Source organism: Sorghum bicolor, chromosome 1, assembly GCF_000003195.3.
Source record: "Sorghum bicolor cultivar BTx623 chromosome 1, Sorghum_bicolor_NCBIv3, whole genome shotgun sequence".
Classification (NCBI taxonomy): Eukaryota; Viridiplantae; Streptophyta; class Magnoliopsida; order Poales; family Poaceae; genus Sorghum; species Sorghum bicolor.
This window is the reverse complement of record NC_012870.2, coordinates 62,997,203-63,015,305: the sequence shown is the minus strand read 5'-3', so window position 1 is coordinate 63,015,305 and position 18,103 is coordinate 62,997,203. Positions and strand designations below refer to the sequence as shown.

The window sequence follows — 18,103 nt, the reverse complement described above, 5'->3', positions numbered from 1 at the left end:
ATTCAACGTGCTTTCATGGTAGACAATAATGTTCCCGTTGACAATGAAATATTTATGGTGACTTTGTCAATTTCATAATCCGTTGTAGTAGTGCTTGCGTGGTTTCATAGATGTAAGTTTACTTGCGTTTAGAGGTGTATTTGTGTGTGTTTTGAGCATCCTTTAATCAAAGCAAATAACAAAAGTATATAGCTAAATATAAATTTCCTGAAAAAGAAGAGCAAAATCGTGGGGGATCAAAGCGAGCAGACAACAATATAGATCCAATTCCGGCGGGCAAGAAGGCCCAAAGCGCTGCCGCGCTGACGTCGCCTGCAGCTGATGCCTCATCGACGGCTGCTGCGCTAGGGTGGAGCCTTCGACGCTGTAAAGTGTAAAATTTCCTCACTCCCCCTCGCCGCCGGTTGCCGATCCAGCCATGGGGACGGCGGCGCCGGCGATGACGCCGACGGAGGACCTTGAGGCGGCCATCGCCGAGCTCCCTGCCAAGAAGGACGCCCTGCGCGAGGCCTTCGTCAGCCTCGCCGCCTGCTCGCCCTACCCGCTCCCCTTCACGTGGGAGGACCTCGACGCGCACGTCTCCTCCGTCCAATCCTCCATCTCGCGCCGGTTCCGCCAGCTCCGGGCGCTCGAGGCCGCGCGCCCAGCCAGCACTAGTAAGAATAAGGAAGGGGCTAACGACGTGGAAGAAGAAGAGGTGGAGGAAGAAGAAGAAGAAGAGGTGGAGGAAGAAGAGGAAGAGGAGGTTGTGGAGGAGGAGGAAGAAGAAGAAGAAGAAGAAGAAGAAGAAGAAGAAGAAGAAGAAGAGGTGGAGGAAGAAGAGGAAGAGGAGGTGGTGGAAGAAGAAGAAGAAGAAGAAGAAGAAGAAGAAGAAGAGGTGGTGGTGGAGGAAGAAGAGAAGGAAGACGACGACAAGCAGATGATGGAGGCTGACGGCAACAACATTGGCAATCAAGCCAAGGAAGATAAAGAGGGCAGCGGTGATAACAAGCGCAAGCGGGATGCCGACGAAGAGGCGGTGAGTGACTACCAAGGTCTCTAACAGGGCAGGGCAAAGAGGCTGAAGGGGAGGAGGAGCTTGATGGGTATGCGCAGGGGGATCGAGAGGAGCAGGATACTGAATATGAGGAGATGGTCGAAAAGATGACTAAAGAAACAGCTTAGAGGGCTTCCTGCAGGTGGAAGACAGCATTGGCAGCAGCATCTCGGTCACCACCAGGTGGTAGGCCTCAACCATTCTGATCCTTTGGCCCTGACTTTCACATCAAATGTCAAAGAAGTTAGTTTTTGAATTCCTAAATTTCGTTAACATGAGGAATGCTTATTGTTGGACATGTACGTGGATGTGCAAGCCTGCTAGGGGAGGTTTTTGTCGATTCCCAATGGATATTTTGTCTTTCACTATGTTCAATAGTCAATGTAAGCATCTAAGATCAGTGTAGAACATATACAATATGCATCAAATGATGGTATTGAAAAATATAGTTGTCAGTTGTCACTAATGTGGGACACCCAAGACTTGAGAACCTAAAGTTACTCAAGAAAGCACCACCAATTATGTTCGCCATGCAGTTCTTTGGTGTTGTGCCTTCATAACTCATGAGACTGTTCCCTGAAGGTGTGCTTACATGCCTTCCTTTGCTGCTAGCCTGTCATTTGTCAATACAATCTGTGAAAGAGTCTGAATCCTGTGACCAAAAAGACAAATCTGTTCATTATTGCATCTCACATGGTAACTGATATCAACCCAAGTGGTAAGTTTATATGGATATACTTGTGAATTTGGATAGACTCTAGTTTGCTTAGTATATCAAGTATGTACATCAGTTGATTGTCTGGTCTGTAGCTGTAATGCATTTTTGAATGTTTATTGCTTAGCCATTATTACTTTTCTCACTGTTTTCATACACAGCTAGACTTAATACATTGGCCTCAATCTTCTTTATATTTTCAGTTTGATTTTGACAGAAATGTAGGCACTCATCTCCATGCCTATACCTCAGTCACAATGCAAGGATTCGCCTTCTTATTAATGTTTCCTCTTTTCTGCAGATTTAATTGACTATATGATTGGAAATGGGCAGCATCTCAAAGTTTTTCATTTCGTACAAATTTTAAATTTGGAGGACAAGTATCCTCTATTTTCTTTTCTGAAGAGATACATTGGGAAGGCCAAGCAGACTTTTGTGGAGATATTTAGAAAGAATGAAACACACAAGTCCTTGGTATGAACTAGACCTTGTGACTCTAAAATCAAGTATTTCACTGACAGGAATTATATGCCACCCAGGGTAGCACAAACCCTGGACATCCAGGACATTATGCTGTAACGTCAAGATTTGTTCTGACGGAGAGAAATTTGAGTCCGCTATTCATCTGTTGACAGATTTTTTAGGGTGGGAATGCATACCTGCTCCGGGATACTAAGCTCATTCTTTTCCATGTCCGGTGATCTCCAATAACTCTGGCAGGTTATAGTTTCAGGTTGGGGTACGAGGTTTTGTTTTTGGGGATCTTGGCGGCCTCCATCTATAGAGGTATGGCTGAGGGTTGCAGGTAGGTCGCCGGCCTGGTGGTGGGCGGAAACACGAGACGGTGGTGGCAGTGGTAGGGCAAGCATGGAGGCAGGGGCATTGGGGCATTATGCTCGGAGTGGTTAGTGCCGTCTGTGGTTGAGGGCAGTGGAGGAGGTGGGAGAGCAGGATCCATGGTGAGGGAGGGAGAGAGGTGCTGTGATGCGGCAGGCGTGGGTGGGGAACTGCGGATCGAGACGATGATGGCTCTGTTTCACTCCGTATACGATGAAAGCCAGGATGCACATCCTGGTGGATATAGAAACCGGGTTGTTTCAGTGATCACCTTAATCATAACTTTCTAAGTTACAGAGCATTGTGGTTTTACTACAGATTTTGGAACAGGTTCTGTTGTAGATATAAATGTATATTGATCCAATAAATCTGCTTTCTTGTCAACCATATTTCTTTCTGTCTTTTGTTTCCTTTTCACATTTACAATGAAGTAAGGAAGAAAGCACATACACTTACTGCACTAGCGCACTTGCATGGCACATGACTGTGAATTCATGGAAAGCAACATCTGCTGCATCAACAAGAAAATAAGGCGCAAGTGACAGAGCAGCAGCAGCATATGAAACTGCCATACCCTTAAGCTACTGACACCTATTGTTCCTCTGGCTCTGAATTTAGCTCAGAGCCTCAGATCCAAAACTTTGGGCGTCCACCTTAGGCCGCTATGCCTGGAGTTCAGAATTACCCTGCCTAGCCAGGTTGGCCTGTAGCTCAAGGAAGACCATTTGTACCGCAGATCACCTCAGTATATGGGTTGCCCTTCATCCTCCGTCCTATCCCAGATAGTGTAGAAGTTCTGGCGTTCTGCATCGATCGCTGAGCGAAACTACGGTGAAGCATAAAAGTTATATGAAATAGCCTGGTATTGGTTGGATCTGTAAGTGGTTTTGTGTTCATTTGTTATATGTTGACAGTTCTTTTCGCAACAAGGTGTTCATTTGCTAATTCCTGGCCTGACATACGGAGGTAGCCTTGGGCGTCCTTGGGCGTTTCTTCTATTGCTGCAGTTTCTGCCTGCGCTGTTTCCTCTTGCGATTCTTGTTTTGCCTTCTTTTTTTTTTTTCAGGGTTTTCCATATTTCTTCCGGCTCCTGCGGCCCTTGTTGATTTCAAATGTGCTGAACTGCTGATGCTGCGTCTCCTGTGGCTTTGGTGCTGTTTCTCTTTTGGTTTTTGATGGTAGTGGTGATTTACACCTGTTGCATTTGTGGCCGCTACTGATACTCCTCTTGAAAATTGTGCTGCTGATGCGAACTTGAAATAGAGGCTGAAACACCTGCTAGACTTGTACTTAATCCATTCCAAATTATAAGATGTTTGATTTTTTTAATATTAAGTTTGACTATGCAAAATATTATTTCTTTTGTTGTGACTTAGTTTATTAATAAAAGTTCTTCAAGTATGAATTAAATTTGACTATATTTGCATATTTTTTTGAATAAGACGAGTGGTCAAACTTAAGGTTAAAAAAGTCAAACGTTTTATAATTTGGGATGAAGAGAGTATATGCGAAACACCTGTATATTATGGTACAGATTTAAAAGCACAAGTTCCGGTTGGGAATTGGGCGTTTTCGTGCCGCTGCTGCCGCCAACACGGCTGCAGCTGAAAATATCATTCGCTTCTCAATAAAAAGAGCACACATCCCCGATCCTTGGTTCCTACCTATGATTGACAACTAGTGCAGGGCACGCGCCATCGCGCGCATAGGCAGACATAAGGAGGATCTTGAAGATGGAGAAAATATGGTGGATATATAGTAGTTCACATCGGAAATTCCGTATGTTGTTCTTTGAAGAAAAATGAACGGATTAGTTAAGTAAACAATTACATAGTCAGTGACATTACAGTACTACACAACTATAGTAGGTTACATGTAACTGAAGCTACGATGTAATATACAAAAATCAGGTGGAGTGATAATTTTTTCTTAGTAGTAGCCTGGCATTCCTTTTAAGGCTGGGAGTACATAGGGCAGACATGGTAAGGAAACAGCGGGTGGCTCTCCTAAGAACATAAGGAATTAATAAACGATAGCGAAGAAAAGTTTCTTGGTACAAAGTACGGTGGTAGACTGGTACCAAGTGTGTAGTATATGGAGACCAAATTTAAATTTTCAGTGCTGCTTGCAATTAGACCTTTTCCGCAACACTAAAATACTTTCAAAATCACAAATTATTAAAAAAAACAGGAACCAAATACAGGAATAGCAGATCAAATCCAGTTGCAATTATTTATCGGTTTGGGATTGGGTTTGGAGAGTCAAGGGTGCCCTCACAGTGAATAATCATGTCACCATGGTTCTCCTATGCTTTGGTTGCATGGAGATCAAGGAACCATAAATTAGCGCCACAAAGACTATTTGTATCACAACTGCAATAAAAAAAACTTCGACACTTAAAGCAAAAATCAAGTTATGCAGTACTAGGGATCAACCCACGTAAATGGCTTTCATACATGCAATCTTAATTCTAAATCTAGGAGATCTCGATCTAAAAACAATAGAACTTGATTGTAATGTTATCACAAATTTTCACTCTCGAATGAGACCCTATTTTAGCTACATACTTCAGGCCAGTTATAGCATCAAAATGTTTCTCCTCATCTGTATAGACTTTCAAATGACACTGAATCCATACACAGTTTTCAGCATTGTGAGTAGCCATCTCTTCCAAGCACATAATTGGGAAGTTAAAAAATCATATAGTGTCTCATCTTGCTACCTCCCGTGATAATTTCATTTAGTATAACAGTACAAAAGATGGATGTTCAAACTGATGGCTGCTATGTGCTAATTAGCTGACCTCCAAAACAAAAAAATAAAACTGAATGGAAGGATTGGCAAATCAGTTATACCTAAACACCTTAAGATTCATACTATTTGTGTTGTCAATCCATCAATATGACTTCTGGTGTGGCTGAAATATGCTTTAAACTGACAATTATGACTTGTATACAAGCACAAGGTAGCGAGCAGGTCATGTAACAATGATAACCTCACAGATATGATTGTAGTAATGTGATAGTGATATGCTATTAGTAATGTAAAAGCGGGCAGAACAGATGGAGCTTTAAAAAGGTACACAATTGCACATTCATTCACAACTGGGTGGCAACAATTTGATTCAAATAATAGCATGGTGAGGACCATTCACAATGGATAGATATCCCAATAAAATGGCAACAAAAAAATTATCTTTAAAACCTAGGAGTTCAAGGAAAATAACTTGAACGAACATATTTACCGATCAAGAATAACTGTATTGACTGCAGATACTAAAAAAAGTTGAACATATAAATTAATAGTGAAAGTTGGAATCGAAATAGATAATGAATGTATCTAGCTAATTTGTGAAGGCCAATAAGGCATATGTGCAAAGAGAAAAAATGGATGCCTGGTGTAAATCCTAAATTCTAAGACACCAGGAAACAAACTGAAGCACAACTTCAGTTTCCAGATATCTGAACTCACAGACATGTCAGCTGAACAATAATCTATTGTCTTGTTCGAAGAGAACCCTACAAAAAATAAAAGGCAAACCAATTAGATAGCAAAGTATTGTAACAAAACCAAAATGTTACTGATGAATGTGAATCATCAGAGTGAACCTTCATCTGGTATACTGAACACTAATTAGTTATCAATACCAGTGCAAGGATAAAACATTGCAAGAATAAATATTATTTATACCGATTGATCATGTAGAACTGACTCTACTTAGCACTTTGTAGGAATAAACATTTTTTATATGCATACAAAAACGTAGTTAAACTATGAATATTCATTGTGGTGGCTTACCGTGACATCATGAATTTAGTAACTAGTACTGAGACCGGCCAAACTCCAAAATTCAGAGCAAAGATACTGAATGGATTGCGTAGAAAATCCAAAGCAAAGATCCAAGGCAACCCACAAATTCCCCCTTTGGGATTTGGAATAAAGCACAATAATAGTTCTTACTTTGATTTGAGATTATAAATAGTTGTCACCTGGCCTATTAGCAGATCATTTCTTTTGAGCTGTCGGAGCAAGCCAGTCTTAAACTCAAACCACATAAGAATAGGGGGCATGAAACAATCACAAACTTGACCCAGAGAGGTTGTAGAGTAAGACATCGTTGTCAGCTCCACTATTGGAGCATTTATCTTCCCGAACCCCCATGGTTAGTAAGAATTATCATTGGTGCCTCTTATCTGAGTATGTAAAATAGTATTCAGTGCAGGAGGAAAATAAAGTAGATTTAGACCAAAGGGCAATGTAGGAGGAAAATAAAATAGATTTAGACCAAAGGGCAGTCAGGTTCAACATTCATAAGGTGCAAAAAATAAGTCAGGTAAATGAGGCATTTTGGAGATTAAGACTGATATAGAGGGGATGGAACTCAGCCATGGAAATATTAAAAAAATGAGTTATGGCATAAATAAACCAAGATTAAGACAAATTTGCCTATAGATTTATATTATTTCATTTTATATATAAATAGCTTCTCAAACTGTTCTACTTTCCCTTTTCCAAGAAATACAGAAGGGGAGAGGAGGGAAGGAAGAGCAGCAGTTCGCAGGCAAGCATAGGTTATAAGGAGAAAATTTGTTTGAAAGAATATTAAATAAGGGAATAGAGTGCTTGGAAAAATAAAGAAGAGAAGCTATCAACCTGCTAATAATATGACCTGAGATATGGTAAACATGGATTGGACAGGTGCTGCAAGAGTAGTACGAACTGTTTCTATACGCAATATTGCCCGAATGCTATCAGAGTATATTTTCTCACAAATCGCTCATAAATCGATACACTTAGCAGAAAATCATGAAAAAGGAATCTGAGACCAGAAAAGCTAAAATGCATAAACAATAATAGACCAAGGAAACCTACCAAAACAGATGGGTTACTCATACCACAATGAAGATGAAGTAAGGGAAGCCTCACATCTAGCATTACACAGAGATCTGGTGAGGGGAGGGATCCAGCAGCAAGGTGGGATGGACAGATCTGGTAAATGAGATGGAAATATAGAATAATTAGGCACTGTTTATTGTTTGTTATAAAGCAATGGAAAATTTAGAGTGTCAAACCAAACACATGAGATATGCATTTCTATAAAAACAAATTAAGTATTTTGAGTGACTGGATTGAATAGGGCATCACCATCTAGCTGTTGGGGTATCTTGCTCTCTCACATGTTATCCATTTTCTTGTACCAGTTGGAACCTACTCTGCTTGCTAAGATGCTTATATCCTCTTGGATAGGAGCCAATTTGTCTCCACACCTGAAGGACTTGTACATTGTTTTCCATGTCACCCGAAACCATATTTCAGATCTAAATATATTAGTTACAAACCTGCTAATCACAATTGAATAGCACATGATACAAATGGCAGCTTGTTAAATTCACGGTAAAACAAATTAGTTGATTGCATGTGCAACGTCCTTGATTTGAAATAGTGACCATAAAGAGCACTAAAACAAACTGGCAAATTTGTTAAGCCAGGACTCTCCCTGACTTACATGGATGAACTTGCACACAGCACCTAATTTTTCAGAACACAACACCTATTTTTTTCAGAACTTGATACAAGGGTACCTTACTCAGCTCTTGTGAAATGCTGAAAAATAAATTCTATTCGCTAGCACACAAGCAAGTAAATAGTGCAGCTCTAAACATCATGAATTATTCAAATACCAAAATTAGTTTGGCTTGGAAATGATAGGGGCAAAACAACACAAACAATAAATTAAGAAAGCAAAGGGAGATATGATATACCAGTTTAATAACTGCAGAGTATAAGTTCTTTGTTCAATTCATGATTACTGCCCATCTTTACTATAGTGTGTTGAGTTCCTGACTTCCTGTAAAATGGTAAAAATAATTTTAATTAGTAGGCACACGAGCAAATAAATAGCAGAATTGTAAACAACGCAAAATTAATGTGAAGTATCTGCCATATTAGTGGTTTGCTTGAGGTAGAACCGATCTGTTGGTGAGAGTAAAACTAACACCAAATGAAAAACTTCAAGGAAATAGAAGCAAGCACACAAGGAGCCGTGGGGGCGTGGCCGCGGCTGTGGCCGCTGCGCCGGGTTGCAGCCGCGTGTGGGGGAGGCCTCGCCTGGGTGCCACTCCGCCGCACCACCACGCTAGGGTCTGGCCTTGCCTGGGCGCCACGCCGCCGCGCAAGGCGCCTGGCCACGGTAGGAGCTCGCGCGCCGGCCGCGGCACCCGTGGCGCAGGGGCCCGCTCGCGCGTTGAGGGGGGAATGGAGGGTGTTGTCGGGCTCCGCCCGCGCCGGCGGGTGCTGCCTGTGTCGTCGCCCTGTTCGCTTCTGCAGAGGTCGGGCTTCTTAAGAGGTCGGAAGGAGAGAGGGGAAGTTAAGAGACGGGAAAAGAGGGCCGCCTTCACGGAGGTCGCTATCGCCATGGCCGCTGCCGCCTGGAGACGCCGGGGGCGAGAGAAGGAGGGAGGGGGAGAGGCGTGGGATATTTGGGGTGAAGAAGATGTGGCCAGTGTTTTTCTGGCGACGTGGCCCAATGATGACTAAGCGAAGAGAATCAGTACAGATTGACCAATGGGAGGGGGAGGAAGTGATACGGCGCTGAGGTAAACCAATCACAGAATTCAGGGGGAGCTCCCGCCGTTTGTAGAGGTAAATTTGAAAGCACTGAAGGCACTAGAGTATGCCTGGTATAACTGTAATTTATCCACGTTGTTCGCTTCCATCTGGTTGTCCTATGCCACTTTCAGTTATATAAGCACTTCATCATGTTAGGTTAAAAAAAATATATCCTCATGTTATATAAGCACTCTAAAATACAAATACTTATACCAAAAGCTATTCTTCATCCATATTGTACCCACGCTTTGTATATAGCTCTAAATCTCAAATACAAGCGTATACAACAATTTATATTGATGACCGCATATGCAAACATGTGGAATTTGAGTCACGCGCCTGAGATTGGACACGACGATCTGCGAAGCAACGCACCAAGAGCTTCACACGCAAAACCGTCAATTGCCTCTAAAATATGTTTTACGTTGTAGATTAAGTTTTTTGTAGGGGCTTATTTGACATGGTGTTTTCTTCTCTCTCTCTCTCTGCTATCCTATAAGAGCCTATGCATTGTACATGCATGGCTCTCGGACGCCGGGTTCAAGCACTTGGTGGCATCAAGGAGAGAGAGAAGAGAGTTAGGGTTTGTACATGCATATAGGGTGTCTAGACTAGAAGATAGGCTCCTCAAGTTAGGTCAAATTCTACTCATCTTGCATATCATCCGATTTGCTTTTAGTCTAGGCCTTGTTTAGTTCCAAAATTTTTGGCAAAATGAGCACTGTAGCAATTTCGTTTGTATTTGACAAATATTGTCCAATCATAGACTAACTAGGCTCAAAAGATTCGTCTCGTCCATTTCGACCAAACTGTGCAATTAGTTTTTATTTTTATCTATATTTAATACTTCATGCATACATCTAAAGATTCGATATGACGGGAAATCTGAAAAATTTTGCAAAATTTTTGGGAACTAAACAAGACCCTAGTCTCATGGTTAAGTCACTTCTTATTAAGTTCTTAGGAACTAATTGTTTGCCAATTCAAAGTTTGGGACTACTTTTCATAACTAAGTTTGATTCCTAACAGGAAACAAGACATGTATTTATTTATGGATGGAGGGATAGTCATTTGGAATTAGATTTGAATTAGATTTTATATTTTTTTCTTTCGAATTTTAATCGACCTTCTTCGTTTAAATTTGGATTGTATAATCCATCGCCACCTCTCTGTTTGTAGCCTCCGGCCCGTGGTTGCCGGCCTGACAAGGTGAGCAGCGTCCACATGCGCTGCGGCCTGCAGTGATATGTGCTTGGCATGCATGAATCAAAGTCAATGATTATTCGAGGCAAAACGAGTTAATCATCACTAGGAGACAGACGATCACAGTCACAGGACTGCATGCTGCTACGTACCGTCAGTGGGGAACACGTCGGTGACGCGTGCCTTCCAATTCGTGGTGCCAGCTGCGCGTTTATTTTGGCACGAACGATTTGTTTGCAAGCTAGAGACGACTTGACTTTTATAGACGGTGATGATCAACGATGAATCAACATGACCACCATAATTAGTCGACCATTTATCTGTGACCGTCAATAGGCCAACAAGTTCTTAATCTCTAAACCAAGTTCATACAATCGAGTGTTGTCTTCCTAATAATATATATGCTCTTTTTTTTTTTTTGCGAAACCAAGTTCATACAATTGAGTGTTGTCTTCCTAATAATATATGCTTTACGACGCAGATATTCACAACGCGTAAATACTCATTCCTAAGAACACACATACAAATCATATTTCTATGAGCACCTCCAAATAATTGAGCCGGCAGATCTTAAAATTCACAAAGTCACCACGGACGCTTTGCTGTTGACGAGGTTATAAGCATAATGCCGTGAAATCTTAAAATAAATCCAGAAAAATACGAGCACATGTATCAAGTCGAGAACTTAAAATTAGATCGTTCCACTGTAAATGATCAGTTCGCAATATATGCTCAAATTTGCTCCTTCATGCAGATAATTGTTTTATATATCCCAATTCTTTTACAGCAAATCAAAGGAGATCTCTGCACCAGATGGACAGTAGTCCGTGCTCGGAAAGATCCGGATCATATTGCAATGCAAATTGATATCAGGATTTTCGCCTTTCTTTCAACCAGGGTTTTCTTTAGCAGAATAAGGTTTGTTTTGGCATTGACTAGCTAGTCCTGCCTTTGTTTGTTTCTTTCTTTTCTTCTGCTTGTGCTTAGCGGGAGGCCACGACGTATGATGATCGACATTACCGGCCGCTTTCACGTCGCACGCACGTGGTGATGACTCGGACATGCATCAAGTGGTCATAATTTTAATTAGTCTAAACCCGACTGTAGATAATGTAGAAGGAATTGAATCGAATTGGGAAGAGCCGGAATCGAGTTTCTTACCTCAAGACTTTTTATAGAGTCAGTACGTCGGTCCCTCTCAAATTTAACCAATAATATACACAAAAAATATACTAATAATGATGCCAAATCTTTTAATAGACGAAATCTGCACTAAAGGATCTAGCTTAATATTCTGCCACGTATCCAGCTCTTCAGGCACCCTTTTCTTAATAAAAAAAAATCCAGCTCTTCAGGCCACGTCCACAAGGTTCCAGAGCCTTCCGTTTACCCCTGGTCCCGGGCACTGCCGAGGCAGGCTGTGGGCGCCCCTATGCTTTGCTACTCCCCGGCGTACACACCCGCACGGGCGAGCGCGCAGCCGTGCAGGCACGGCGTGGAGCATGCACCGGCCGAGAGCCCTGACATGACATCACCATATGGCAAACCTACAATACGGTCATTTTCCTTTAGAAAAATACACATATACAGACAATAAATCTCGCCCGTCCAATACTAGATCTAGATATGGTACACTGGTTAAAAGTTTCGTATCTAAAAAAAAAAGCTTATACGAGAGTGCACAAAAAATAACTTATTTTCACAAAGTGTAGAACTAACCAAAAAAATTGATGAAACTGATAATATTATTTAGATTAGTTAATATATGATTCAAATATGACAAAAAAGGTTTGCTTTACCTCTATGCTATAATCTACTTTGCTCAAAATGTTGGTAGACCGTTTGTAATTCTTCATCTCCATCTTAATATCATTTCGATGAACAACGTTACTAGGATAACCATATAACATCGAATAAAAATAAGTCAGTTCTAAATACTCCATCCTAAATTACAAGATATTCCAAGAATTTTGGAGAGTTAAAATATTTTAAGTTTAACCAAAATTATAGAAAAAATTATAGAAAAAATTATACAAATTTATGAGATTAAGTAGATATACTATGAAAATATAATCAATAAAAAACTTAATGATACTCATAAATATTAATATTTTTTTATATAAATTTAATTAAATTTAAGATGCTTTGATTCTTTAAGGTTTTTAGAATAACTTATAATTTGGAATGGAGTTAGTATCAATATGTCAACGCACGACACGATAGATTTTTATATTAGCTTCACCCACTCGATATGAGCAAGTATAGCTCCTAACTCAAAACCAATAGGTCCTCTAAATAGCATTAACAAATAGATGTCTCAATTATACAACAAATAGTTAAATATATGGAGCCTCGAGCCAAAAGAACAATACAAGTTTGTACCTTTTAATTTTTTTTCGTGGAAACTAAGATATTAAGCTGAACATGCACATGTATTAAATACTATCATATTTTTCTTAGTAAAGCGATGAATTTAATATTCTCAAATTCCACTAAATGATAAAAAGAAGAAAATTAACACATATAAGAAAAAATCATGGATAAGCGCGGCAACGCCGCGCTTTAGTTTTCTAGTAAGTATTTATATTCTTTTTGCAATGAGGGGGAGCAGCATCAACCAGCGGTTGTAAGCCAAAAGTTACATTGTCATAGCATTTTACCCCTCCACTCACAAATAAAATATAATTCGTGGCGCTTTAGACCTTTTTCCACTACATATATCTCTGATTAAACCTTACATAAGTGATTGATGGAGGCTCCCATCCTATGCACGGCCTTGTTCAGTTCCTCCATAAAAGTTTACGTCATATTCCATCTAATATTTAGGCCTTGTTTAGTTGCCAATTTTTTTTAGGAAATGCTACTGTAGCACTTTCGTTTGTATTTGATAAACACTGTCCAATCATAGAGTAACTAGTCTCATAAGATTCATCTCACAAATTACAGTGTGCAATTAATTTTTGTTTTTATCTATATTTAATGCTCCATACATGTGCTGCAAGATTCGATGTGACGGAGAATCTTGAAAATTTTTTGGTTTTTAGATGATCTAAATAAAGCCTTAGACACATGCATATAGTATTAAATATAGATTAAAAAAATTAATTGTAGGAACGAAAAGTGGCTGCCTGGCTGGCGTGATGACTGGGGTTGAGAAAAACTCCACGTACAACAGACACGTCACTAAGATAGGGACACACATCTTGAGTTTGTTTGCTTGTCTAAAAGTACTGTTTGTCACTGATTTATTATGTGAGAAAATTACTGCTGGCTGATAGAAAAAATATTTCCAACAAGAAGTTGGTTTTGGCTTGCCTCACAGGTTAGGCCTTCTTTAGTTAGGGGAAATTTTGGCTTTAACTAATGTCGCACTTTCGTTTGTATTTGATAATTATTGTCCAATCATGGATTAACTAGGCTCAATTCGTCTCACAAATTAGAGGTAAAATGTGCAATTAGTTATTTCTTTTATCTATATTTAATGCTTCATATATATGTTTAAAGATTTAATGTGACAGAAAATCTTAAAATTTTTTAGAAACTAAACAACACCTTATTCTGGTTAAGGTTATAATATCTCTACAACTAAAAAAACTCAAATGATATCGTCATATCTCTCCATCGGCCTGCCTCCCTCTAATTACGCCGCAACGTGGGAAGCCTCCTCGTCAAAACAAAACTCCCGTGCCCAACCTCCCCACGACCACACGCCGCCGCCGCCGCCAGCCCTTGTCCTGCACGCTGACGCCACCAGCTCCTACACGCCGGCGCCCATATCGTGGGGGTCGTTACCCCCTATGTCGTCGCCACAGTCTCATCTGCACGCCGCCAGCAACCCCTGCACGCTTCCCTCGCTCCAACGCCGTACCTGCTCCGACGCCGCCGCTAGCCCCAAGCGGCCTACACGGACGCAGAGTCGAGGACGTGGCTCCGACATCCCTATGCTGCGCCGCCAAACATCCGGCTCCAACACCCTGCTGCGACGTTCCTTCACTCCACTGGTAAGCAGTCCAGCGCGATCCCCTCGATCCGGCGCATCTGGCCACAGCCCCATCGCGCATCCACTCCCAGTCGACCTTGCCCTCGCCGGAGCCTTCGCCCTCACTGGATCCTGCCCTCGCCGGAGCTCGTGGTAACCTGCTTCGCCACGCGTGGCGAGGACTACTTACTCGTCAAGCCCGACTGCCTCCGCGTCCCCAGGGACCCCGCATCCGCCTTCTCCGTCTTCGACGTACGTACCGCCCACCCCTCCCTCTCCGCTGCTGCTCTCTCTTGCTGCCGCGCCCTGATCTGACGTCTCTCCACTGCTTGGATCTGGCGCACCAGGTGTTCGATGGCCACAACGGCGTGTTGGCGGCGGTCTGCAAGGAGCATCTGCTCGAGCACGTCATGAGCGCGCTGCCGCCGAACATTGGCCGCGAAGACTGGCTGTAGGCGCTGCCGCGCGCGCTCGTCGCTGGCTTTGTCAAGGCCGACATCAATTTCCAGCGCAAGGGTCAGTGCTACTACCACCCTGATCACGTACAGTATCGTTTGCAGTCGAGATTGGAGCTCAACGCCACTACCTCTTTCAGGGGAAGTGTCTGGAACCACGGCGACACTGGTGGTCATCGATGGGTTCACGGTCACAGTGGGGTGGGCGACTCGCGCTGCATCCTGGACACGCAGGGCGGCGAGTTGCAGCTGCTGACCATGGACCACAGCCTGGAGGAGAATGCAGAGGAGCGGGAGCGCGTCACGGCTAGCGGTGGGGAAGTAGGCCGGCTCAAGGTCGGTCCTCTCTGGTGCTGGCCTGGTGGCTTGTGCCTTTCAAGATCCATTGGGGACATGGATGTTGGGGAGTTCATTGTGCCCATTCCACATGTCAAGCAAGAAAAGGTTGATATAAATTACGAAATGCAGGGATCTGCACTTTAATTTTTCTGTGACGCATGTTATGCTGAGTTGTCAAAGTTGCTTCTTTGTGATTTTTGTAATTTCAGCTATCCAACACCGGAGGAAGGCTGATAATAGCATCAGATGGCATATGGTATGCGTTATCCAATGAAGCAGCTGCACAAGCATGCAGAGGATTGCCTGCAGAACTGGCAGCCAAGCTTGTTGTTAAGGTAATTCAGAATTTAGTTGTACTACTTTGAGGCCCCGAATGGTGCAGCTAAGGTTGGCTCAGTTTCTAATTTCATTGTCCATTGTTATGTCCATGCAGCAAGCTCTGAAAACAAGCAGGCTAAAGGATGACACCACCTGTGTCGTAGTTGACATCATCCCATCTGATCATTTGACAACACCGCAATTGTCTCCAAAGAAAAATCAGAACAAGTTGAAGTCACTTTTTCATAGAAGGTCGCATACTTCAGTTGGAAAGCTTGGAGGAAAGTCTGCCTCCATTGGTTGTGTGGAGGAGTTATTTGAAGAAAGCTCTGCAATGTTAGAAGAAAGGTACGCTTGCTGTTCCAATGCTCCACTGCATTCGTCTTTGTGTTAATTTCTTTGTCATAGATGATAAGTATCATTTTCTTCGTGCTACTCACAGAGCTCGTTTTCATATTGGATTATAATATATATAAAGCAGGCTACTTTAAGAGCCTTGTTAGTTTAGCATATCTAGATAGGCTGTTTTATTTCAGGGGTCTTTGCCTTTAAGCGTTTTCCCATACCAACTTGCATTCTCTTGTATATATGCTCAATGAAGCTTTTGTTGATGTTAATTTTATTTGTGATGTCAGAGCTATTTTAGTGAAAAAAAGGGTTAACCTAGACCTTTCAAACAGCCAAATTTTTTCATAAACTAGAGCACTGATGGTGTTTTACCTGTATTCTGTATAAATGACGAGAGTGTTTAGCTGATGGCGTGCTACCATGAGATGGGTATCAATCTTAGGAGTACAAGTTATCTTCCTTCCCCCACTTTTCCCCTCCTCTACATGTATACAGGATTAATAATGTACATTCTTTGATTTTTGAATCAGCTTTACAATATACTGTTTGCCCAAGTGTATATGTAATGTGTAATATACTATTTGCTTATGGTAGCTGATAACTGATATCTCCACAAAGTATCATGGACCTAGCAAACCTATGGAAGCATACTGAATAAAATCCATGTTTTGATTGTGGTAAAATTGAAGTCGCATATTCACACTGTTATTTCAAAAATAAGATTGGTGTTTGAAAATTTAACAATGGATATATTCTTTCGTTAATATTGGAAACTTACTATAATCATCTAAAGATACTTCTCCTGCTGATACTACGCATAAATTCTATACAAAGACTTCCTTTTAGCACACATGGTCAGTCCTAACTATGATAAGAAGCTGATCTCCAGGCCATAGCTCTACATGAATAGAAATAGGTTTCTTATGTTTACTATGCAGTACAAGATCAGCCAATTTTATAGTGTCTTATCAATCACATTAAAGTATAATGTGATGGTTTTAATACTAAGGCTTTTTTATACCATATCTTATTTATGTATATATAGTTGTCCTCATTGTTAGCTATAGATTTTTTAACATCAAGATGGTCTGGTCAGCAACTTGCTAGAGTCCATAATTGCTAGAATTAAGATTAAGACTTACAAACTCAAATGTTGCTGCCCAAAGTTCAGGATCCAAGGTGATCCTTAGAAAACTACAAGTTCTCAAATGGCTTTGTGAGGTGCTCAAGATTCTGCATACATGATGGAAAACACCATGTGCAAGTGATGCGAGAGCCCATATTATCGAGGAGGTGGCCTTGATCCTGCCATCCAGGAGCATCTATGATGGGATTCAAGGTATGGGAATTCCAACTCTTTTGATCTTGTGACTGATTTTGTTAATGATCTTCTATTTTCATGCATTATGCACATGTCAGGTACACTTCCATTTTAGCATTCGGTTTTGATAGGATTTTGACATGATTGAACTGTGTGGCATCCTATCCAACTGCTCCCGAGAGCCACTAACTGCCAACTATACTGGCATGGTGTCTAGCAGCACAGACATGTCTGTGTCGTCTCAGCCTATGAGTTTACTTTAGTTCCAAACATGGTTTTTCACTTGTTTTTATTCATAATAATTTGGCTAGGTTTGAAGCAATTTGTTCTCTTACTTGTAGTAAAGCAAAGGACACATGATATAATTTCTGGATGACACTGCTGGTATCAAAGAAAAAGTTTCTTATTCCAATTTACTACAGGTGCCACGACTAGCTAATCATGGATGAAGCATTTCTCTCCAGTTATATAAAAGATTATTAGTATATCATAACCAGTAGTTATATTATAATTGTAATTGTAAATCATCTTAGAATACATATAATCAGTTGTATACTTTTTAGGTAATAATTATTAGACGGGCAAGTGATGTTGTTCATTATAAGTAGTTATATTATGACAAATTCACAATGTTGTTCGGTTTGATGTAGCAGAACTTGTTTACAATGTTCATTGGGTCTCTTGTACAATTACTATGATATCATGGAATCAGACAAGTGATGCTATATTTTTATTTGAACAAATACATGTGTATGGTGCTATACAACAGAAGACCCCCCATAAAGTTTAATAGAATATTTTTTTAATTGATTTTGTGTGGCAACAGTTGAATATATCATCATGTATACATGAGTGTTATCCCGTCGCAACGCACGGGCACTCACCTAGTAGTATTATGACAAAGGACAAGGACGGTACTGTGTGAAAGCCAAGAAAATGCTCA

At 41.1% G+C, this 18,103-nt stretch overlaps 3 protein-coding genes and 1 long non-coding RNA gene across 12 annotated transcripts; 3 read left to right on the top strand and 1 right to left on the bottom strand.

Annotated features, from left to right (window-relative positions):
• LOC8077066 (glutamic acid-rich protein) lies at positions 116–2,972 on the top strand. 4 transcript variants are annotated; one of them, XM_021450312.1, is made up of 3 exons: positions 116–1,754; positions 2,053–2,225; positions 2,291–2,423. In XM_021450312.1, exon 1 carries the CDS (start codon positions 419–421, stop codon positions 1,040–1,042), a length of 624 nt encoding a protein of 207 aa, XP_021305987.1. In that variant the 5' UTR covers positions 116–418; the 3' UTR covers positions 1,043–1,754; positions 2,053–2,225; positions 2,291–2,423. The 4 variants fall into 4 exon arrangements, with proteins under 4 accessions (XP_021305987.1, XP_021305983.1, XP_021305992.1 ...); XM_021450308.1 differs by having other exon boundaries at positions 116–1,219; positions 2,053–2,972; XM_021450317.1 differs by having other exon boundaries at positions 116–1,222; positions 2,053–2,972.
• On the bottom strand, positions 4,441–9,074 carry LOC110431316. 6 transcript variants are annotated; one of them, XR_002448798.1, is made up of 3 exons: positions 8,585–9,074; positions 7,734–8,436; positions 4,441–7,577 (listed from the first exon to the last, which is right to left on the bottom strand). It is a non-coding gene; the product is annotated as an uncharacterized LOC110431316 (long non-coding RNA). The 6 variants fall into 6 exon arrangements; XR_002448800.1 differs by having other exon boundaries at positions 8,624–9,074; XR_002448806.1 differs by having other exon boundaries at positions 7,734–7,863; positions 8,351–9,073.
• Positions 14,000–15,332, top strand: LOC8077065. The gene is made up of 4 exons (XM_002467666.2): positions 14,000–14,315; positions 14,410–14,631; positions 14,727–14,895; positions 14,975–15,332. Exons 1-4 carry the CDS (start codon positions 14,000–14,002, stop codon positions 15,315–15,317), a joined length of 1,050 nt encoding a protein of 349 aa, XP_002467711.2. The 3' UTR covers positions 15,318–15,332.
• Positions 15,383–17,913, top strand: LOC110432374 (probable protein phosphatase 2C 33; the record flags this gene model as incomplete). Its single annotated transcript, XM_021452642.1, has 3 exons — positions 15,383–15,508; positions 15,607–15,839; positions 17,011–17,913. Coding segments are annotated over 3 exons (378 nt in total), but the record flags the coding sequence as incomplete, so codon positions are not given.

Excerpts from the sequence above, each read along its gene's own strand:
- LOC8077066 (XM_021450308.1), top strand. The coding sequence starts at position 419 with ATGGGGACGGCGGCGCCGGCGATGACGCCGACGGAGGACCTTGAGGCG.
- LOC8077065 (XM_002467666.2), top strand. The coding sequence starts at position 14,000 with ATGATATCGTCATATCTCTCCATCGGCCTGCCTCCCTCTAATTACGCC. Across the intron at positions 14,632-14,726 it reads CCGCCTTCTCCGTCTTCGAC|GTGTTCGATGGCCACAACGG; the intron begins GTACGTACCGCC and ends CTGGCGCACCAG. Across the intron at positions 14,896-14,974 it reads CATCAATTTCCAGCGCAAGG|GGGAAGTGTCTGGAACCACG; the intron begins GTCAGTGCTACT and ends TACCTCTTTCAG.